The 22,744-nt window shown below is 53.8% G+C and overlaps 5 protein-coding genes across 5 annotated transcripts; 4 read left to right on the plus strand and 1 right to left on the minus strand.

Annotated features, from left to right (window-relative positions):
• Positions 1 to 1,509: 1,509 nt before the first annotated feature.
• On the plus strand, positions 1,510 to 2,788 carry PG985_007393 (uncharacterized protein; the record flags this gene model as incomplete). The annotated part of the gene is made up of 3 exons (XM_066827162.1): positions 1,510 to 1,909; positions 1,977 to 2,581; positions 2,651 to 2,788. The coding sequence occupies 3 exons, from the start codon at positions 1,510 to 1,512 to the stop codon at positions 2,786 to 2,788; spliced, it is 1,143 nt and encodes a 380-aa protein (XP_066684837.1).
• A 1,673-nt stretch (positions 2,789 to 4,461) lies between these two features.
• Positions 4,462 to 5,887, plus strand: PG985_007394 (uncharacterized protein; the record flags this gene model as incomplete). Its single annotated transcript, XM_066827163.1, has 3 exons — positions 4,462 to 4,700; positions 4,774 to 5,585; positions 5,655 to 5,887. 3 exons carry the CDS (start codon positions 4,462 to 4,464, stop codon positions 5,885 to 5,887), a joined length of 1,284 nt encoding a protein of 427 aa, XP_066684838.1.
• A 1,666-nt stretch (positions 5,888 to 7,553) lies between these two features.
• On the minus strand, positions 7,554 to 10,061 carry PG985_007395 (tyrosine-protein phosphatase pmp1; the record flags this gene model as incomplete). Its single annotated transcript, XM_066827164.1, has 1 exon — positions 7,554 to 10,061. One exon carries the CDS (start codon positions 10,059 to 10,061, stop codon positions 7,554 to 7,556), a length of 2,508 nt encoding a protein of 835 aa, XP_066684839.1.
• An 8,478-nt stretch (positions 10,062 to 18,539) lies between these two features.
• Positions 18,540 to 19,802, plus strand: PG985_007396 (uncharacterized protein; the record flags this gene model as incomplete). The annotated part of the gene is made up of 1 exon (XM_066827165.1): positions 18,540 to 19,802. The coding sequence occupies one exon, from the start codon at positions 18,540 to 18,542 to the stop codon at positions 19,800 to 19,802; it is 1,263 nt and encodes a 420-aa protein (XP_066684840.1).
• Positions 19,803 to 20,076: 274 nt separating this feature from the next.
• On the plus strand, positions 20,077 to 21,864 carry PG985_007397 (uncharacterized protein; the record flags this gene model as incomplete). Its single annotated transcript, XM_066827166.1, has 1 exon — positions 20,077 to 21,864. The coding sequence occupies one exon, from the start codon at positions 20,077 to 20,079 to the stop codon at positions 21,862 to 21,864; it is 1,788 nt and encodes a 595-aa protein (XP_066684841.1).
• Between the last annotated feature and the right edge of the window lie 880 nt (positions 21,865 to 22,744).

Raw genomic sequence — 22,744 nt, forward strand, 5'->3', positions numbered from 1 at the left:
ACCAAGACGCTTTCCCACGCTTTCCGCCCCCACAATTCTTCGACTCTCACAATTGAGCTTGGGAACTTGAACACAAGAAACACAAGAACACAACACACACACGCGCGCGCACACAATACAAAGAAACGAACGGGAGCCACATCAACCTCCTCTATTTCCTCTTCCTCCTCCTCACCACCTCCATCACCACCGCTACCGTCCTTTTTTTCTTCTCTGCTCTTCGCCAATAACCGCGCCCCTTCCCCCCTTTTAACTCTCCCCCCCTCCTCGCTATCTCTCCCTCACTCACCACTCTCGCCCTCTCTACCCCTCCCCCAGCCGCCCGCCACCAAGACTCAGACCTCCCCTGTCACCTAAGGTTGACCCGCACTTCTCTCCCGCATCCGGCCTTTCTTGTTGCTGGCATATCGGTTTCATTCCTACCGTCTTACAACGCTGGATGCCATCACTGCCCGCTTGATCGCACATACGGCCGCATAACCCACCTGGTGCAAGGCGTGCGAAGCTATCTGTCTATCTGCTCGACATCCAGAGATCGATCTTCCCACACTGTCCCCCAACGGCGGCGCAGCCAGTCAGTCCCCCTTGTTCAAGCTTGCCCACGCGGCTAGTTAGTGGTCTGCATCGACCTACATACCATACCTGCCAGGTCCTCCTCCGGGTTAGTCTCCATCATAATACCTACCTCCAAGGTACCACACACCCACGTACTACCTTGCACACTACTGGACGTACGTAAAGCAACAACAAGCAGCAGACAGCTTGAGCTCGGTTCGTTTACTCCTGCGACCAACCAGACGCAACAATCGTCAACCCCACTGCCAATCCATCCCACTCTCTTCCCCAAGGGAAAGAAAAGAAGCAAGACACGAAAAAAACTCCCGCGATTTACTCTGCGTCAAGCAACGGACAAGGTAAGTTGGTGGAATGGCCGGCGATGCCCCGCTTTGGTCTTGATCCCTCGCTCACCCACGCACTCGCTCACTCACTCACTACTCAATCACCCTGCCTTTCCCTTCCCCTCTCCCTCTCCACTGCTGCCCGCCGTTGTCACTGTTTCTATTTTCTACTACCACATGCTGGATCGTGCAGCGCAGATGCACAGAAAGCCCACCGCTGGTCAAATATAGTCGCCTTGGTCATAGCCTGTCCCTACACCCGCTCACCCTTATTTGTGAATGTCACATGAAATAACCCGTTTCCCATACCATCATCTCCACCACCCGACCTGATCTACATCTTGTCTACTGCAAAGTGCGAGCTTATCAGAGCTAGCTAACGCCGCGACTCAACTAGCTAGGCCCAGAGCTCTGCTTTTGCCCACCATTCGCCAACAGTAAAAAGGGCAGCTCATTTGCGCAAATCAGCATCAGCAACCAGCATCACCGTTTCGCATAGTGCGTTGCTTCTGTATACCTGCATCGCGCGCTACACGGGAAGCCTGAGGCTTTTTCTTCTGGTTCCAAGCTCGGCAGTTCATTTACTTTTTGTTGCTTGCCGTTCTTCATCATGTCTGTCTCCCAAGACGTCATCCCGCCCAATGGCGACATGCTGGAACAAGGCATGGACAGCCTGAAGCTTGAGGGAGATCTCGGCCCAGATGGCCAACCTGCCCCCAAGACCGACGAGGAGTATGCCGCTACTAGCATCACGCTGCGCGCCATTGTCTCCTCCAAGGAGGCCGGCGTCATCATTGGAAAAGGCGGCAAGAATGTTGCCGATCTCCGTGACGAGACTGGCGTGAAGGCCGGTGTCAGCAAGGTGGTACAAGGCGTGCATGATCGCGTTTTGACGATTACCGGAGGCTGCGATGCCATTTCTAGAGCCTACTCGATAGTTGCGCGCGCGCTGCTCGAGGGTGCACCAGCAATGGGCATGGGCGGCGTTGTCCAGAACAATGGAACACATCGTATGCGACTTATCCCCGAACCCCCAAACCTTACGCTGCTTCGGTCGAATTTGCTGACATAATCTAGCCATCAAGCTTCTCATCTCGCACAACCAGATGGGCACCATCATCGGTAGACAGGGCTTGAAGATCAAACATATTCAGGATGTGTCAGGCGTTCGCATGGTGGCACAGAAGGAGATGTTACCTCAGTCGACCGAGCGAATTGTGGAGGTCCAGGGAACTCCCGAGGGGATCCAGCAAGCCATCTGGGAAATCTGCAAATGTCTGGTTGATGATTGGCAGCGTGGCACTGGCACCGTGCTGTATAACCCTGTGGTCCGTACCCAACCGGGCGGTGCGGGGTCTCTGCCCAATGCTGCTGGCGCACCTGTTAGCGGGGTGGGCAGCTATGGTGCTGCTCCCACCAGAGACTATGGTGGTCCCCGTGTGACGAGAACAGGCAATGGTGCCGATTTCAGCAACGGTGGAGGTCGCCCATACCGCCGCTCCGATTCCGATGCAGGCACCCGGGATCGCCAAGGCCCTCCTACGCACGACGAGAACGGCGAGGAGATCCAGACCCAGAACATCAGCATCCCTGCTGACATGGTGGGCTGCATCATTGGCCGGGCTGGAACCAAGATCAGTGAGATCCGGAAGACGTCCGGTGCCCGCATTTCTATTGCCAAGGTATGATAATGTCCACCATTTACAACCCTCTCCACGGTATGAGGGTAACGTGCTAACAGTATCTGGTAGGCACCTCATGACGAGACTGGTGAGAGGATGTTCACTATCATGGGTACCGCCAAGGCCAACGAGACGGCGCTGTTCTTGCTCTATGAGAACCTGGAGGCCGAGAAGATGCGTCGGAGTCAGACGCAGGGCCAGGAATAAGTCTGAGACTCTATGGATGGTAGAGTTCTCTTCAACCCACCAAAATGAGAAGGATGGAGACCTCTGCGAGGACTGATCCTCGAGCTTATTGTTGCGATTTCTCATGTTCTTGTACATCAAGCCTAGCACTGGCGCTGGTTTAGGCTTACTGGCGGGTGCCTTGCACGCCCGCCCTTGCCAAGGACACGGATTGATATATTTGTCTGGAGTATTTCTAATGTTGGTTGGATTTGGCGAAGGAACCCTGGTTGTAAGGCGGGGCGATTCCAGATCTGACTTGCCGCGAGGCTGACCTCTACCAATGCTGGGGGTCATAACGATACGACGTAACGACAACTACTTCCCCCATCTATTTCCTCCTCGACGAATCGGCCGATGTGATCGGCTGTACTCTCCATGTCTATTTTCCTTTCTTCTTATTTCTGATATCCCACACCTCACACCCAACAGAGAGAGTCTCACATAAACACCACTTCCCCCGACTTTCCTTTGCGCAGTTCTAGGCCATCATCTACGAGGCGCCTTTGGCATGGAACCAGCAGCCAGTCCCCTATCTCGATTGGAGGACAGGCTTTGACGCCAGCGGAGATGAATCGACGATGGTGAGCATGCGCCTACGTAATCGACCTCACTCTCATGTACCAAGATTCCCGTTTTGTCCTGGACGAGAATCGCCCCAATCTCGTCATATCGCGTACATCCCTTCACCGCGACCCCCTCCCTCGCTATCACCATTTCTACTTCCCATCCATGCGCACCTTCGGAGGCTTGGGTTAGGAACTCTTGCCCCGTTTCCAGCATCAGAGAATCAAGAGCGGACCTCGTGGCGGTCCCCTCGACGCACTGGGTTGCATATTATGTTCACTTTTGGAGGCATGGGCAATAGCACTCTAGGATTAAGCCTTCGATGAGGTGGGAAATTGGGATGTCAAGTACGCCAAAAAATACAAATAGCCCCTGGGGCGGCCCAAAAATCAAGCATCAATCAGTTGTGAGACGTGACTACATGTAGATAGGCATATTGTGACTTATGCTGTAGTCAATGGAATCGCCAACAAGTGTCAACAGACGTCACAATGTTCACGAGGTGACCAAACTAAGACCGGTCCATTCGATTTCTGGAGGGCCAAAAAGAAACCGTGAGGTGAGGTCGAATGTTTGTCTCGAGCTCTGATGCCAAGCTTACTGCCATGCCGCCAACAATAAGACGGACCGAGCCTCCCCTCCACTGGACGGACCCCTCCGCTAGGCGCTGGCTGTACCTAGATTGTCTCCAGCAGTACTTATGCACCCCACGTTTGGGCAGGCACCAGGTGCTAAAAATATGTACCCACGGGTATTCCACTCACTTGTCCCTTAATTCTGCCAATCTGTCATCAACTCACGGACGATGAGCCCGATAATTTTATCACAAGCCCAGATCCATTTCAGGGTCCAGGCTCGGTTTTTTCTCTCTCTCTCGTTAACTGCCTGTCTTATGATTTGATCTTCTGAACTGTGTCTTATTGTTTCCTCCATTCCTTCCCTTTCAACTATTCCCGCGAGTGCAAAGCAACCGGGCGCCTGACTCGTCTTCACCCTTGTCGTTGCCCCTTCCACTCGTTCTCTATTTACATCTTTTTTATCCACCAGATTGTCGGCCGCTTGGGGACGAGCCGCGCAACCCACCGACAATGGCGCGTACCAAGCAAGTCAAGCCCATTGAGCGCCAGCCCTCTTCCGAATACGTGGGTGGACAGAATTCGACTTCGGGCAAGCAGCATGTTGATCCGGCCATGTCGCATTCCGGCAAGTCCAACGGCGCATTGAGCACATCCACCAGGGCCGTCCCCGTCGCCGCCGCCGCCGCTGAGCAAGCCGATGCTGGCGTGCTGCAATTGGTGATTGCCGTTGCAGGTATCTACGGTTCCTTGTACGAACACCTGTCCCTGTTTTATCGAGAAGAGTTGCTGTGACTGACCATTACCCCTTTTTGCGCCCGGCAGCTTGACATGGGCATACCTGCAGGAGAAGCTCACGACGACACCCCACGGGCCCCCGGGCGCGACCGAGGTCTTCAAATACCCCGTCTTCCTGAACACGATCCAGTCCCTGTTCGCCGCGACCACGGGCGCCATCTACCTGTACTTCAGCACCCCGCGGGGCGCGCCCCTGCCGGCCATCTTCCCGTCGCAGCGCATCGTGTGGCCGCTGCTGCTCGTCGCCATCACCAGCTCCCTCGCCTCGCCCTTCGGCTACGCCAGCCTCGCCCACATCGACTACATCACCTTCCTGCTCGCCAAGTCGTGCAAGCTGCTGCCCGTCATGTTCCTGCACATCACCGTCTTCCGCAAGCGCTACCCGCTGTACAAGTACCTGGTGGTGGCGGCCGTGACGGCGGGCGTCGCCGTCTTCACGCTGCACTCGGGCAAGAAGGGCGGCGGCAAGAAGCACGCGTCGTCGTCGACGTCGGACGAGGAGCGCAACATGCCCTGGGGCCTGCTGCTGCTGTCCATCAACCTGCTGTTCGACGGCCTCACCAACAGCACCCAGGACTACATCTTCGGCGCCTTCCAGCCCTACACGGGGCCCCAGATGATGTGCGCCAACAACCTCATGAGCACCGCCGTCACCGCCTCGTACCTCGTCCTCAGCCCCTGGCTCGTCCAGACCGGCGTTGGCGAGTGGCTCGGCATGGACGTGGCCGGCAGCGCCGGCGAGCTGGGCGAGGCCCTCCAGTTCATGGCGCGCAACCCGTCCGTCTGGGCCGACGTGCTGGGGTTCGCGGCTTGTGGCGCGGTGGGACAGGTGTTTATCTGTGAGTATCTTTTCTTCTCTTTTTCTTTTTTTCATTGGGCTCCCCCTTACTAATGGTCAAACCAAACAGTCTATACGCTTTCCACCTTCTCCTCGGTCCTGCTCGTCACCGTCACCGTCACGCGCAAAATGTTCACCATGATCCTGTCCGTCGTCGCCTTCGGCCACCGCCTGACCCAGATGCAGGTCCTGGGCGTCGGCCTCGTCTTTGGCGGCATCGGCGTCGAGGCCGCCATTGCGCGCCAGGAGAAGATGGCTAAGGAGGAGGCCAAGCGCAAGGCCAAGGCGGCCAAGGCGCAATAATCTTTTCTTTCTTTCCTTTTCTCGAAGCTTCATATAGAGAGAAGGCATACTCATGTATACGTATAACGAGGACGCGATGAAGACATACGCGTTATTAGTTCTTAGAGACGGGGAGAGACGAGAGACGACATCAGAAGCCGTGACGGATGGGTAGGTGGGCTTTTGATTTTCAGTTAAGATGGATACCCTCATACAGACGATACTACCGAACTTGCAAAGGTCGGTCGATCACCGGTCAGTACATAGAAATAGAGCCAGTGATAACTATTTACACAATTGGTAACGGGAAGCCCGTGATTTATATTTCCACTCACACAGTACATATTTACCCGACCTGGTCCTTTTAGGGACAAACTCGTAGCTTCAAATTTGAGTACGGACAAGATATCCATGTCACTTAAAGCAAAACTTCTACCGCTTTCCCAAGGGCCGCTGGTCACATATTGCAGAAGAGAATAGAGTGTTTTGGTATGTGTTTGAATTTTTTTCGTAGATTTGGTTTCGTCCTACGAGGAGACTATATACAATTATTGATTTGGCTTTATTCTGCTGAAGGAAAGGAAGCACTCGAGACGCGACTAAGCCCACAGGAAAAGAAAGGAAGAAAAAAGAAGAGCAGATTGTGGAGAGAAGTAGGTAGAACGGCCTCCTTGGCGATAAACGGACACAAACAGGTTTGTCCTCGTCGGTCATCGCCTGGATTCCGAGAAAGCGAGAAAGAAAAAAATCCTCCCGTTTCCCCAAACACCACCGCCCCCTCTCAACAACCTCTCCCCTTCTCCTCCCCCTCCTCCCTGCGTGCGTGCGTTTTCCCTCGCGAGCTACTACCCCTTGCCCTCCTTGCCGGCGTGTGCAGGTATAATGGGTGTGAGTGTGTATTTCCCGACAATCCCTCCTCGGCACACGCGCGTTTTTCCATCAGCCGCCGCAGCGTATTTCGCCTTGATTTCCCCTTGCCTTTCCATCCGGTCCATACCAACACCTCCCCCATCAAACTCCTGGATTAGACCTTGCCGCTCAAAAGTGAACGGGCATTTGGTTGAGGAGTAGTCCCTCTTGGCGACTAAAAAAAGCAGGTCGCATGGCCCAACCACATAGACGCCTCTGTCACCGCAAAACGGCCCAAGGACACCGCCCGGCTGGTTTTGGTAGTGAACAAGAAAAATGAAATGATAACGCGTTTCCGGGTATATCCGGGATTCGCCCATGACCGCCAGTTGCTGCGCTATGCCGTCCTTTTGCATGATGAAGAAAATAAGAGAACTCCTGATTCTGCTGTGGAACGAACGAACGTATGGTATGGTATGACTGGGGTTGCAAGTGTATGACAAAGAAGATTGCAGTTTGCCCGGTAGGATTTCCGTGGCAATGCTGTTTATAAAAATTCGTTGGGTGCTAGGTCAAGCCATGTCCAAGAATCCATGAACTAGGTGCTGCCTATTCATATGCCGAGGCTAAGGATGTGGTAAGAACGCCAGTGTATGCCGTACAACAGACGCTTTGCAAAACGAACTAAATCGATTTGGCAAATTGGGTTGAATGTATTGGGTAGTTACACGTCTCGCGGTTATGTCGGGACGTATGAGTCGTAAGTCGTCGATCATTATGTGTGCCACATAGAATACAGATCTTAGATTTTGGATGTCGAGTTCACTATTGGCCTGCTCTATAACACCTCATCAATAGATCGCACGATCGGCGTTTCTCCCTTCGTGGGAGGGCTTCTGGGGTCGACAGCTTCAGCAGGCCGCAAGTACGGGTCGAATGGATCCCGTGGAAACGTTTGTGCCCTCGGGGAGAAGAGGCCGTCGCTGGGCTCCTTGGGAGTTGGCGGTACTTCCACAAACTTCATCCCTCCTATCTCACCGAACGAGTCGTGCAATGGATTGTTCGTCATTGTCTCAGCTCTAGGCGACAACAGAGCATCATCGTCAGGCAGACCTTGTGACATGTACGTGTCTTCATCGGTCGATGCTTCGCCATGTCGGTTCAGCGACATGGGTTCCTCACTTTCACCGAAATGTAGACGAGAGAACCCGAAACTTTGAATCCCTTGCGGAAAGCGGTGCGTTGCGAAACCTGGAGAGGGTGGAGGCTTCGATGCATCAGAAGGTGGAAAGCCAGGAGAAGGTGGCGGTCTGAAGGCATCGTTCGAGGGCGGAAAGCCTGGCGATGGTGGTGGCTGAAAGAAGGATGAATTTCGTGGCGGGAAAGAGGAATCGCTCTCTGGCTCCAATAGCTTCGGTGGCTTGAGTACCCTTTCGTTGTCCACCGGGAACCGCCCAAACTTCCCGCGGTCGTTCTCGTCTTCTTTCTCGGACCAGGAGAAGCTGGATGGAGCCGAAGATGGGCCAGGTGATATGGCTTCCAAGGAGGTCGGTGTAGACTTCACCCGACCATGAACCGGGCTCTTCTCCGGGCTTTTGGGACGCCCCGACTCCGGGCTTTCATCTGGAAGAGGTGCGCTGAGAGGCTCTTTGGGGGTAATCTCGATAGCATCAGCCGAAAGTGTGAGTCTGTGTTTGGTCGGACTCCGGCCATTCTTGACCCCAGCTGCAGACCGAGGCGGGAGCCTCTTCTTGGCAACTTCCTTCTGGAAGTCCTGCAAGCAGTACATGAGACGCATGTTGGGGCTGATCCATCGGCTTTTAGACTGCGCAGCATAGTAGGCATCATTGACGCTCATGCCGGGGTTCTGGTAGAGACCGTAGGCAATAATGAGACTGGCAGAGCGGCTGGCACCTTGCTGGCAGTGGATGAGCACTTTCTTGCCCTCCTTTGTCCGCTTCTCAATCATTTCGCAAAGCGTCATTAGGTCGGTGGCGATATCGGTGTTGTGGTCCCATGGCATGTGAATGTATTCGGGCTCGTTGGGCGCATCCGTTGCTTTGGGGGTAGTGGGCGTATCCATACGATCCTCCATCGGGTATTCAAAGGCGGTTGCGAAACTGGCGGTCGAGACAGCAGTATCAGGAATTGGCGACTCCGCCCTCGGCTCTTCCTTCGCTGACTTCGATCCCGCGAAGGGGTTGGTTACTTCACGTGCAACGTTGATCACAACGTCGAACTTGGCGGCCTCAGTTGCAGTCGGCTCCAGATAAAGATAAATGTTATCATCATAGATGGCGATTGGACCATCGGGGTAGCCGGGGGATTTCTGGTCCTCGTTCCCTTCGCTCTCATCGCGGAATGGCTCCATGTCCATACGGTTGGCAACTTGAGATCTGATGGGCGAAGAAGACTCTTCCTCTGGGATCGGTTCGTCAAAGGTGGCTTTGGGGATGGAATGCTTGGTCGAGGGGCGCAGCAATTCTGATAGGCCCGACTCTCCTCTCTCTAAAACTGTAGGGAAAGTCATACCGCCAGCGGGACCAAAGGTAGCAGATTTCATGCCAGAGAGCATGTGAGGCGAAGACGTCGAATGCTTGAGTGCCCGTCGCTGCAACATGGGCAGTGCAGGAGAGGCCGGCACCTCGAGCAGGGTAGGGCGGATGCTTAGCCCGGCATTTAAACCTTGGGAATCCGTCTTGAGGCTGAGCTGGCTTGGCTTACGCTTCATAGCGGGGATGGCCGGCTTTATGAATGAAGGGGAAGAGGGTTCGGAAACCAGATTCGAGGATAGCGCCTGGAATGGTGGCTGGATGGACAGGCCCTTCATGTTGCGTGCTCTTCTTGGGGACGGAGATGTCATTGGCCGCGGCAGGTCGGAGACGCGGTCGGTAACCGTGAGGGTGTTCATGTTAGATGATAGGCCCGATGACATACCAGAAAGCCCGCCAAACGTGGTCGCCGGGAAAGAGTTGAGGGGTATTAAGTTGACAGGCGAATCAGGTGAGGAAGACGGTGATGGGTCAGAAAGAGAAGACGTATCCGTCGTCAGCGTTGTGGTGGGCGAAGAGTCGGCCGATTCTGAGTTTTGTGCGGAGGTGCTGTCATGTTGACGCTGTAAGTGATCTGCCAGCGGTCGCAAATGCTGCTGCTGCTGCTGTTGTTGTTGTTGGAGCTGAGCTGGAACCTGGGGTGCACAAGCCGGCTCCATGTCCATCATCTTCGAGTCCACCATAGTGACCATTCCACTTCCACTTCCGTCGTACGCTTCGGCTTCGGGGTCCAGAATGGACATGAATGAGGGGATTTGGTCCTCGTATACTCTGCGAGCCGCAGCCGACGGCATGTTTGGTCTCTCTATTAGTGGTCTCAGTTGGTCACCGCGATTGCACGCTCGGGTGGTCGCTAAATCGTTTCTTTTGCTAGAACCTTGTTGTTGAACTGGCGTTGTCTGCCAGACGAAGCGCGCAGGCCCTCGCAACCTGGATTAAATGTGTTGTAAAAGAAATGCTATCCAATGAATGTAGTGGTGGTTAGACAAGGGCGATAGCCTGACTGTGGACAGCGCTGCTGAATCCTGTGTTTGTTGTTCTTCTTTCGTCCGTCTTCTTCCTCTCGAGTGGCCCCGCTCTCGTTCGACTCGGGCGTTGATGAAAATTACTAAAAGCGGAGGAAAGAGAAGAGGGCGAGAAGTTGGCGTAAATAGAAGTGAGAATGGATGGTTGCAAAGTTGGGGGGCGGACGTGACGGGGGGTTGATTGTTGTCGTTTCCACGCAACCACTATCGCATGGCAGCAATTGGCTGTCAGCACCTTGAACCAGAAACCGCAAGTACCATAATAGATACAGCACAAGTAATGAAGAAGACTCAGGAAGGGGGGTGCGGGCGGTTATGGACGAGACGAAGCGTCCGAGAGTCTTGTCGCTTACAAGTAAAATGCGGGTGGATTGAAAGGAAGATCGTTTGGGTTCTGACAGGTTTGACAGGAAGAAAGAGAGGTTTGTAGGGGAGGCGGTAGAGAAACAGAAAACCGGCAGACGGTGACAGTACGTGCAGTACAGGCCTGACACAGGGCAATCTCTGTGCGAAGTGTATCTGCGTGTGTGTCTGTGTCTGGGTAAGGAAAGTAAAGTCTGGGAAAAGAAGACAACAGCGCGGGAGGAACAAGGAAGGGAAAGCGGGCGGGCGGCTTTTCCAGTTTGGTGTCGCGGTACCGAATCAACGATATCCAATCCAGTCCAACCAATTGTCCTGCGCTTCAAGTCACTTTTAGTAGTATTCCAATGAAAGACCGAGGGAACTAGAAGAATGGGATTGAATTTAGGCCCATTGCTACCACTTTGTAAGAAGGAGAAGTACAAGGATCGTCTTAGCGACAATGGCGGGTCTCAGGTACCCCTCGAGTACAGCCACCCACCGTTTGATGACTGCTGTTCGGTATTGAATCATTTTGGCAAGACAACCCAAGGATTCCTTCTGCTCAAGGCGATTATTATTAGATTCTCGACCGCCTACCCATTCCTGATCAACACGATTCCTCCTGCCAACTCTATCCGCCCAAGATTCGAGACTCTACAAAGGGGGAAGAGAGAAAGACAGAGAGAGTTCGGTCAGATTTCAAGGTTAGGTATTAGCTGGTTCTTTAGGTAACCCGTCGCCTTCGACACCGTTTGGCCAGGCTGGACGTGCGAACGGTACACAACCTATGACTTCGCTGGTTTCAGGGTATGCACGCCCACAAGATCAAATGGGCTTCTTGGCTCTTGCGGATCTGATTAGGCGGTAGCCGGTAGTGGTTTTCTCCCAAGATTCTACAGATTATGATTGTCTTCATCTCAACACTCTCGGCAATGCCAGCCCTGGTTACCTGCCAGAGCCGAATGACAGAATACCTACCTACTTCCCAGAGAGACGACGACGGCCAGTGCCGTTAGGACGAGACATACCCTCGAGGTACAAGGGCTACTGGCAATTACGCAAGTCTTGCCTCTCCGGGGAAATCCTCCTCTCCCCTACAAGTAAGCAGGCACCAAGGCCTGGGAGGAAATCAACCAAGGACTCTAGACTGGAGGAGGCCTAATTTGGGCTGCCGCTGTTCATGGAGATACATGAACTGTACCGCTGCAACCCAGACTAAATTAGCGGATGGGAAGTACAGGCAGATGCCACCCAGCAAGCAAGAATAAACCCTTCCCCCCTGTCCGCTAGCCCAGGTTGCGTTTTGCGAAACCTGCAAGTTTCTATTTTTAAAAAGGACGGCGCTACCGCTGACGAATCACAGCCCGTCACCCAAATTTGGACTCTGCAGCTGATAATTTCGCAAATGCCAATCATCTTCGCCGCCGCCGTGGATGCGCCGGCTTGGTATTCGTACGGCGGGCGGCGAATTGGATGTATTGGGATGCGGATATGGACTCCTGAACTCCTCGGCTCGAAGCTGGTGGCAATATTCTCTTCGCTGAGCCTCATGATCCAGAAAAGTCCAGCAGTTGGTAACTTAAAGTGGTATGGAAGTACGGCTGTCCAGATGGAACACTTCTGCGTACGAATCCAGCACGCACTCGCATCTAGATGATTGTACAGCCAGCCTCCCAGCCCATCGCCGCCGTTGGAGGCAGTGCCAGTGCGTCTAGCTTCCTTGCTCGCCGCCAAATAAGTCGGCTTTGGGGACTGTTTAACGTGCAGCCGGCTCGACACTTGTCAACAGCACCAGCTGGGTGTCGCTATTCGTCCTGTGCGCTGATGTAGTCGTGCGCTACTCCGTACTACATACATATACACGTAGCAAGAGCAACTGTTGCTGTCGTGTTTGGCTACAGATTCCCCATCGCATCGCAGATTGGTCTTCCCAGTTCCCAGTTCACCCGGCCAATTGGTATTTGTTTGTTTGGCTGTCTATATGCATCCTGCTATTACCTTATTCTCGAAGCATGTTCACGTCAGCTCAAGCCTATTGCTTCCTGGCCGCCCAACTCTCGTTTGCGCCGGGCCAGGGACCCCAGGACGGTCGCAAGCGACCAACATATGCACACGCGCTTCTCTAATGGCACGACTCAGGGCGTTCTGGGCACACTCTCTGCCTATGGGGTGAAACCAAACAGGAGCCGTTCAAGGAATCGATCCTCTTGGTCAATCAGGGCGGGCTCGTATCCTCTTCCGTTTCTTTTCAGCCTCATTGTTCCATTGCCATCGGCGTGGGTTGTTTGAAACGGCCGCTAGTCAGTTTCTCCAATGAGCCGCGAGGGCATGCTTGATTGAGCGCAACGGCAACAACTCTACGGGCTCGATAGACGCCAACCACCCTCCCGGCAGCTAGGTGCACGATCTCTTAAACCTGTTGTCCGCGTCTAATTGTGGCTACTCGATATCGTCAGCTTCGAAAGTGGTGATGTTGCCCCGTGGACAATGTTCACGTGGAGATCCGCTTGGTCGCTCAAGTGACATCGTCAGGTAGGCTGGCAACTGGGTTGTTTTACCTCCATGGCAGTCGTGTCTCAAATTCAGATTGTAGGAGCCGCATTTCCAACTTAACCCCCTGCACCAAAACTACGTTGATATCCTGTTGAGCAACAACAAACCATCTGCGAAATGCAGTTCAGTCAACAGTATCCGCAAGCCACTGCAGGAAAGAAAAAACGCTTCTCGCCAGCATTTCGTCGCTGCCCGTCTGTTGTTGCCTATCAGGGCAATACCAGCGTGCGGGATGTTTCAGCTTCCCGTCAGGTCCTGTCATCAAATCCACGTCAACCTTCTCCTGACAATCACTTCTCCTCTTTTGAAGTTTTGACACAAGCGTACACAGCCTTTTGCGATGCACTGTCAACCAGCACTGAGTACGTCAGCCGCCTGCCTCTGTAAACTATGCCACTGATGGGGAAAAACAACGGCTTTGAGCATTGAGCCTTCCTCGAATTTGCGCGGTGCTAAGCCTCGTTGGCTTGCTACTCGGGGCCTACCACACAATACCCACTCGACGATTCCTCCGAGGTGGAGATGAAAGTCTGTACTCGTGCTGTACGGTCGCATTCAAAATGACATGGTCGTTTGGAAGTGGGCCGTAGGCTATTCTGGCGCCGGTGCTTGGCGGATTCTGAAACACGGACGAGGGAGTTGGTTGCTCATCCCCTCCCCCTTGGCGAGTTGGCTTTGCAGCTGCAGCCAGCAGCAGTTGCAGCACACTCACTTTTCACCCTCCCTCCCAGCAACCCCTCCCTCCTCTCGACTCTCGAGCGGCCCTGACCGCAATATGGCTCCAACGTCCATCCATGCTCGGGAAAGGAGAATAAGCTAAACACCCACAGCGCACATATGCGTGTGATGGAAATACTCGCGCATCACAACAGGTGTGGGCGATGCTCCAAAAACGAAATGCTCATGCGGCCACCGGCCCAGATGATCTGCCCACCATCCGCACATTTGTAGCTTGCCCATTTTTGCATGATAACGCTGAGGGGCACTCATCTTCGCGTATTCTGCTGATCAAAGGATGGATCTGCCTCGATTATGCGAGCCGATCACCGATCACAGCTCTTTTTAGCATTCACCGCGAACAACCACTGCAGCAAATCAAGGCCTAGGGGCGCTTCATTGATCGGGTCGAGTTGACTTTTCAGCGTATCCAGCGGCGTACGTGTCCTAGGGCTGGCCAGACCTAAGCTTACGAACTTTTGGTGACCCAGTCAACATTATTGTTCTGATCAGCCAGCAAATATTTACGGGCAATTCGTGACAGGGTGTCGAAACCCTCAACCCGATCATAATAGGTATCATTAGGGGCGCGTGTCTTTCAAGCTGGTGTGCTTTATTGCCTCCAGCTCGGCATCCACTGCGTCTGCGTGGCCAGTCCCGCCTTCCGCGTGGTCTAATATTCGTACCGCAACCCGGCAGCTTGGGCAACGGATCTTGGAGAGAAAAGGTCGTAGCCATCGACGAACTGACTGTAAACTTGGCCGAAGTAGGAAACGGCTTCATTAGCTCGTGGATCGAGAATCGGAACACCCACAAGTCTCACGCACCGGAGCTCCGTGCACGGCGGGTTGGGTTCCCACTTGCCATAGTCCGGTCCACCTGAGCCGCCGTTGGTGGCCAAGGCCTCCATGCTTTTTTGCCTTGACTAGCAACAGGTAGTCCGCCTCTTCCGGGGTAACATCGCAACCAAGTCACATCGTGTTCGCGACCATGGCCGGTTCCGGCGTACGTTCAAGGCATAAACCTCACTTAATTGCTGCGAAATGCTACGTTGGTTGCAAGATTGTAACTGTATCGGTCTTTCCTCCGTGGTCTAGGATCAAATCTTGGTTGCGAGCTGCCTCCAACCTGGACACGGACGGTGATGGCCGGCTTTCGGGACAAACCGACCACTAATCTGGATTCTCGGCGATGCTGTTCTTGGATGCTCTTGTAGTAAATACCCCACGGCTCCTCTGCCCCTTCCGAGTACTTGGTACCATTTACCAACTCCTGCCAGGTTTCCCATCGTCGTTGCTATCACAGAGATTCGATGTAAACCCGAGGATTCTATTCGCGTGAGATTTGGTCACGCTAGCTAGCAGGTTTCTCTTGACCAGTACGGAGTAACGCGGTACAAATAGACGACGACACCCGAGTCATGTTTCTTCCAGTTGTTTCTGTTGCAGAATCCGCCGACTCCTTCCCTCTCCAACACCCAATGTCACTTTTCGGAAGCCCTGATCGCTGAAACTGAATGAATATCTACATATTGGTGACAACTCGAACGTAGACGGGCGAGGAAACTCGGGAATGATGGAAACGGGTTCGCGTCGCTTGGTGCTTGCCTATGCGGACTGAATATGACAGGTCCGATATTCGCCGCCCATATGTACTGGTTACTCCAAGGTCACACTGACAGCTAAAAATACTCATCATCTTCCCTTCGAAACATTCAGATATTGTGCAGGTGAACTAGCCTGTTTCGATCCTATCACATCCAACTGGTGGTATTACAACTTGCTCGCCTCAGGGGTCCTACATATTTTATATTAAAAGGGATATCCAGGTTGCCAGGCTCCCAACGGCATGGCGATGGCGTTTGATCTTCGCCAGGCCAGGCCTAGTCCCGAGGCCGTGCAATTGGACAGAAACTGTCACTCCTTGCTGGCAGTAGGGGTCAGATCCGTAGCGCGCAGCCACTCAAAGCGAGGAAGACGACTCCCTGCAGTCGGCGCGGCTGGCAGGCTGATGATGGCAAGCCCCTGCGAGAACGAACTGGTCAAGTCTCTTATATATTATTACAGTAGTATACCCGTTTATTCCACTGCTGAAGCCTGCAGTAAGCGGAATAATTCAGACAGGTGTATCAATGGAGGAAGAACGGTTTATTCCTGTAGCCGCTTGATGCGTTTGCGCTGATCTAAATGAAGGGAGACGTCGAGTATACCCAAGATTGCGGAGCTGCTTCAGGGCCCTGGGGAGTTAAAGCCGCGTGCGCTAGCACTGTCTGGATGATGGCTGCATGGGGAGCCAATACCGGTACGGCGGTTCTGCTATTCTCTTGACTTGGTTGCAAGGGGTACATCGAACTCGAAAGGCGATGTTCAGACAGAGTCCAGTGTGATGTTGGTGATCGGGGATTTATGCCGATAAACCGGCCTACCTGCCGGTCCACTGTTGACTGCACGCATTTTCCTTGGCCCGCGAGAAGTACCACGAGTACAAGCAGTATCGAGAAACGCTTGCAACTCGAATCAGAGCTCAGCGTGGTGTTGTGGACGTAGAGATAGACTTATCAGCTGAATCCTGGGTTCTGCTGCCGCGGGCTCAGTGGCGTCTCGGCTGAGGATGCGCTTCATCTCTTATTAGTGGAACCCATCTATACCCCGGAACCTTTGACGTTGGGTGCTTGGTATTCTATCACGTACAAGGCTATATATATTCTCGGTTGTCGGGGCTGCATCTTTATTGTCGGTTAAGTTATTACTGTGGCAGATCTTTTGCATCCTTATTTACATGGCATTGTGGCTAGTGGGAAGAAGTGGGTTTGAAACCTGATCGTCCTTCCCAAGATCCCCATGAGGAAACCCAATCTTGCCCGCCCTCCGCCTCCTCCTGAGAGCAGATGAGGATTTGTACGGAGTAGTGGCACCCTTTTGCCCTACATACTGTGCTTGGTGTGTGTGAGCAGCTGTCTGGTTGGCCAATGCTGTGCATATGTCTATGTGCAGGGCGATATCCGAGCTCAACCCCACGCCAGCGCGCCCTCCGACTTGCTTTTCCGACCCTCTTGCCCTTAGAAGCGGTGCAACTCGCACGATGCACCTTGAACGAGGCGTTTGACTTGGACCGGCCTCTGCACGAGTGTGTCCGGCGCACTGCCCGAGAGGCCCGATATTACGCAAGCAGCCGCCCAGCAGGGGGGCATACAGGCCTCTCACTGGACGGGGGGTGGGATGTTTATCTCGATATCCTAATAAGAATCCGAGATCAACAAACAGAGGGTTGGGCGACAAGTCACCAATGCAGCATTGCCGGCCTATAATAACACCACAACTGCATCGCAAAAGGCATTGATCGTGTGCGCAAAAAAGTCTCCATCCGGGCCACGCCATGCTCCCCAGTCCCGATGCCAAGTGGAGTGTGAAGCGACATCTTCATCGAGGCCAGGCTCTTTTAGTCACCTCTTAGGCTCAATTGGGTACGAGTAGCTGCCCGCCTACTTACAAGTTAAGTGGTGCCATCCCCATAGCACCCAGACTGGCAGATGCTGAGTGGCAGCCGTCGACCGGGGGAGATTAACGGGATGTCCAGTCAACTCTCGTCATGAGTCGGAAACCCAACCTTGCATGCTCACAATCAAACAGAGGCATGAATGTACATTTGACGCGAGAGAGATACATCATACTTTCAACGTACCACTCCCACACCAGCTTCGTAGCCAAGATAGCCCTTGCCTAAAGGTTAAAAAGAGTTTAGTCGAGAAGAGAAGCCGAAAGGGAAAATGCGACGGTTGTAGAGAACCCCTCCCTCTCTCTCTTGCCAGTCCAACCTACATCGTAGATCGCCGACAGAGAGGAGAGAGGGCGAGATCATTCCTCAAAAAACCTCTTTTTGATCGAACGACCTGAGCGCAGCGCAGCAAAGGAGAGAGAAAGCCTGTCACTTTCACGTCGTCGTCCCCATGTCATGACCGTGACATTTTGACTGCCCTTGTCAACGAACAGACCCCCAATCCTACCTAGTCGTTACGACACTGCTGCATATCGGGGCTTTCCTGTCGAATGGGATAATTTGATCAGGCACGCTCGCTTGTGTGATCAAATATCTCCTACCTATCTTTACTCGCGTCGACAAGACGAACAGAAGAAGAAGAAAAAACCACTACTTTCCAGACGTGTGTAAACCGTCTTGTCATTTGTTCTTTTTTCTCACTTCCCCTCTTCCCGTGTATGGTTATTGGGTGGTGACAGTGTCGACAAACTTTCTTATTCTGCTCTCTTGAAATCTCGTCGCCCGCTTCTCCGTGCAAATACCCACACCGAGAACGCCTATATTACCCATCTGCTGGAAGCACTTACCACAGAGGCTGGCCTGAGCCCCCCCATTTTCCATGGATGGCCTGGCCGCAACCACCCAAATCCCCAAAGCTCGAGCAATGCCAGAGAACCGCAAACTCCACTAATCCCCCGAATAATAATCAAAATCCTAGGGGACGTTATTAGGAATCCACGCGCAGTAAATTCGAGCTCATTAGAGGGTTCGGATGAGCAGAAAAAGAGAAGGGCAAAAGGGCAACAGGCCAGCAAAAAAAGAGGACCAGGGGTGCATTGCATTGAGAAGGCGAATTGGGGGAACAGTGCACGCAGAATCATGGCAGAGACACCTGTAACCGCTAGAGCATCAGCTCCGTCGCCCTCGCCCAGCAGCAATACCACTCCTGCCAATCCGTCGGCGGACAGCGAAGAAGAACCCCCGTTTTCATCATTGCCCACCACCACCAAATCCACCTTGGCCATATCACCAACGACCTCGTCGGACGCGCCAAATAATCGCAACAACTATCATGATCATCGGCAAAGCCACAGCTCTTCCAAGTTGCCAGCTTTTCGTTTCACCGACCTAAAAAAGGAAAACCTGGGTCACCCATCCCTGTTGCACGGCATCCCGTCACCTGTCACTCCGGGCGATACCGAGACAGAGACTCAGATTCAATCGTCTTCCAACGCGTTTGATAGCGGACGAGACAACCCTTCTGTGACCGCTCCTGTCTCACCCGAACAATCGCCCGCTTCCCCAGACGCGGATCCCGAAGATTCACGGACTTCAGCATTCCAGGCGCCTGGGACCAACTCCACTGAACAGGGCGCGACAACCAACACTGACGCGCGACACACTGAGTTGCCGGATCCGGTGTCTCCAACTGAGCCTGAACCTGCACATGCTGCCCAATTGACCACCACCACAACACTGCAGCCGTCGAATACCGACGATATCAAATCACCATTGACTACTACTACTGACTCCACCGAAACTGTCGTGGCTTCCCAACCGCCAAAACGTCGCGCGCCAACGTCCAGCAGCACCAGCGTCTTTGATTTCGCATCTGGACCGCGCCAGGCGCTGGGCGCTCACCAACGATTTAATTCAGCAGAGGGCAGCCGGAGTGCTGCGGGCGACCTTGCGCAAGACAGCGCGCAAGGCCAGAGGGAGCTCGTACTCCCCAAATCCGTCAAGAGAAAATCGACGGACGACAAGAGGACGTCTAACTCCAGACGACCGCCTGTATCCTACAAGCCGCCGGGCTCAGCCAGCAAATCATCCCCGGGAGGCTCGACATCCATCCCGCCCATTCGTTCATTTCGGTCATCAGGGTCAAGGCGGAGTTTCGGAATCGACATGAATTTCACATCACCTCGCTACGAAGACGCCAAAGGGGCCGATTCTAATCACCGCGACAGAACACTCAGGGCTTTGGAGGGACGGCAGGACGACGATACGGTTCGCTGGGCGCCGCGGGATTCCGCAGCAGAAACCGACGACGACAGTGGTGACGTCTTTCTTAAAATGGCACGGGAGGAACCAGAGTCGAACACGGTGGTGAGTGCACGCATGCCTTCACTAGTCTTTTCATAACTATGCGTGATATATGGATTTTGGAAACCCCGGGTGTAGCACGCATTACTAACTTGTTCTTAGTCGCGAGTCATACGATCACATCGTCGGCCGCTATCCGCGGCTGTTCCCTCCTATTTACCTCTCTCCCCCCCCTCAGTTCACTAGGCGAATGTCAGAGCAGGAGAGTTCGAAGAATAGGGCTTATGGCATGGACCAAATGGTGGAGAGGGCTTCACCAAAGCGGATTTTGACATATCGTCAGGATCAGAGTTCAGACAGCCCCAAGCCAAGAATGAACGGCGCCACGTCGCGGCCGCCTCTAACGCCACGAACAATACCAACCCAAGACCTCGTCTCGGAGGCCGGCTCTGCGTACGGTCGTAGGAGGCAGTCCGTAGCAGAGCCCGCTGCTGGTGGCAACCCTGCACGCACGTCTTCGTCTTCTCTCGCGTCTTCTCTTAAACAACCTGGCTTGTCCTCTTACGGTGCTGGCCGTACGTACAACTCATCACCGCTCGTGCCTCAGAAGCAAGAACCCCAACCGGGCGATATCCAAACCGAATCATCAACATCAACCGCAGCACCGTCAACTGTATGGGACGAACTTGACGAGCTCAAGTCCCGCATCCACCGCCTCGAGCTGACTGGCAAGATCCCTCCAACATCCGGGGCAGCTATGTCGCGTACCTCGGACGACAGGCCACCGACTGCCACTACAAACGCAACTACCATGTCCGCATCGCCCAAGCGCGGCTCGGCCAGCGGAGTGCAGCAAAATGATGCTTCCAGCACTATTTCCACGTCGCAAAGAGAAGGCCACCCATTGCTTCAGTCGGCCTTGGGCAAATCGAAGGCGTTTCTGAATTTCGATGTCTACAGCGCCCTAGAGACTGCCGCAAGTGATGCGCTATTACTGTCGACCATGATCGGCGCTGCTGGCCAACCGGGCCCCATATCGAGCGGCGCGTCCAACACGGGCGCTGGCACGGCTGTCACCAATCGCCAGCTGAGGCGGAAAGCGGACAGCATCTGCCGGAGCCTTACAGAACTGTGCCTGGCTCTTAGCGAAGGGCAAGCACCGTCCAAACAGCAATTGCAATTGCAAATACCACAACCACCCACAACCACGCCACCTGCGGAGCCCGAGCCCCCTTCGAGTCCCACCATTAGATTCACCGGCATGTCGAGCCCCTCCATCCCCAAATTTACGGGTGTTTCCGCCCAGCGTCGACCGAGTGGGCCCATTGCCGACCGGAGTCCTCATTCCCTGGTCACGAGCCCGAGAGCCATGTCTCGCCTTGAAGAGAGACGCAGCACCATGTTACAAGCGAGCAATGTTTCAAGCCCTAGCAGGTACTCTTCGACAAACATACCGCCGACGCCCAATGCCAACGAGGCAAGCGGCCGCAGGACATCGCTTCTGATTCCTCGTACTCGTAGAGCTGTGACAGAGGAACCCGAGGAGCAGAATGGACGCAAGTCGACATTGCTCCGAACGCGTCGCGCAGGGACAGAAGAGCCCGAGGAGACACCAATGCGGTCCACCTCGTTACTTCGGACGCGGCGTAATGTGGAGTACGAGGATGAATCACCTCGAATGAGAGCACCGTCTCGCGCTATTACCGAAGTCGCTGTCTCGAGAGGTGCCCGAGACAGTCGAGAGGGCCGGGAAGGCCGAGAGGGCCGAGAATATAGGTCCAGCGTTCCGCTACCTTCGATCGAGACAAATCACAACTCCAATATTCCGTTGGCCTCAACTGAGATAAGCCCCTTGGGCACCACACCCTTGCCTAGGAAGCGAACGACACCTGCAACACTCAGTTCGCGGCTCTCGCAGCCGTCGAGCGCGAGCGGGTTGACAACCCGACGATACTATAATTACGATCGGGTGACACCTGACCGTGAGACGACGAACAGCCTATCCGACAAGCTGGCGGAAGACCGCGGACAGAGGCCCTTCTCTTTGGGATCCACCATCTCGCGGATTGGCCGAGCTGGAAGCCTGCACACCAAGGGCCGCAGCCGGGACAGCATGGCGGCGAACAGCCCGACGACGGCGCAATATGGAGGGGCTCGGTGAGACGATTGCTACGATATGTTACGCTCATGATCTTTGTACCTATAGACCTGCCATTTGAATTATTCTGACGAAGGCGTTTGCTCTACGCGAGGACATGGCATGGGAAGTGGTTTGCTGGAAACCCGTTTTTCACTTCATAATACCCCCATACATTGTCACCGGAGCGTTATTACCCTGTCCTTACAGGAACTTGCCAAAGCGGATTTTTGGCCTGCACCACACGATTTTCTCTTGTACATCATTTTAGCGAGGGCATAGGAAAGATTTTGATTCATTAGGGGGGAAGGAAGGGGTTCGGCATGGAAAAAAAAGTTGGCCATGGATTGTCTACCAAGTCATGCAAACCAAAAAAAGGCGTTTCTAAAAAAAGGGGGGAAGGGGGAAGAAGCAACTCATCCGTCTCTGGATAACCTCGGCCAGAAGCCGAGGAAGGACATTCACGAATGTACCATGTAGATATGTGTCTTAAGGACCGACAATAATGTATCAATATTTGGATTTTCGTGAGCCGACTCAACAATTTTTCGGGGGTTGTTGATGCCATGTGATGCTATTTTAAATGCTTGTGTTGTATGGTTATCGTCCAGGTAGAATAGTACTGCTGTCTGTTGCTTGTGAGTCTTGTGGCTGATATCTAACACCTAGGACGTACCTACTTACTATTAGCTAGTATGGTGAGCGGGCCTTCGCCAGTGACTCAGGCCGAACGTCAGTTAACCTTCCAGAAGTCTTGCCAGTGCCCCACCAGTTCTGAGCAACACCACACGAAGTGAGCCTCCATAAGTGCATCTGCTTGTTGATTTCCAAAGCACCTCTCTTTCCCAAACCAGTTGTCAGGACAGGCCAAATAAGAACCAATAAAGTGGCGCTCATCAATCGT

This window comes from Apiospora marii, assembly GCF_038362585.1.
Source record: "Apiospora marii strain CBS 49790 chromosome Unknown utg000004l_segment0_segment1, whole genome shotgun sequence".
NCBI lineage: Eukaryota > Fungi > Ascomycota > Sordariomycetes > Amphisphaeriales > Apiosporaceae > Apiospora > Apiospora marii.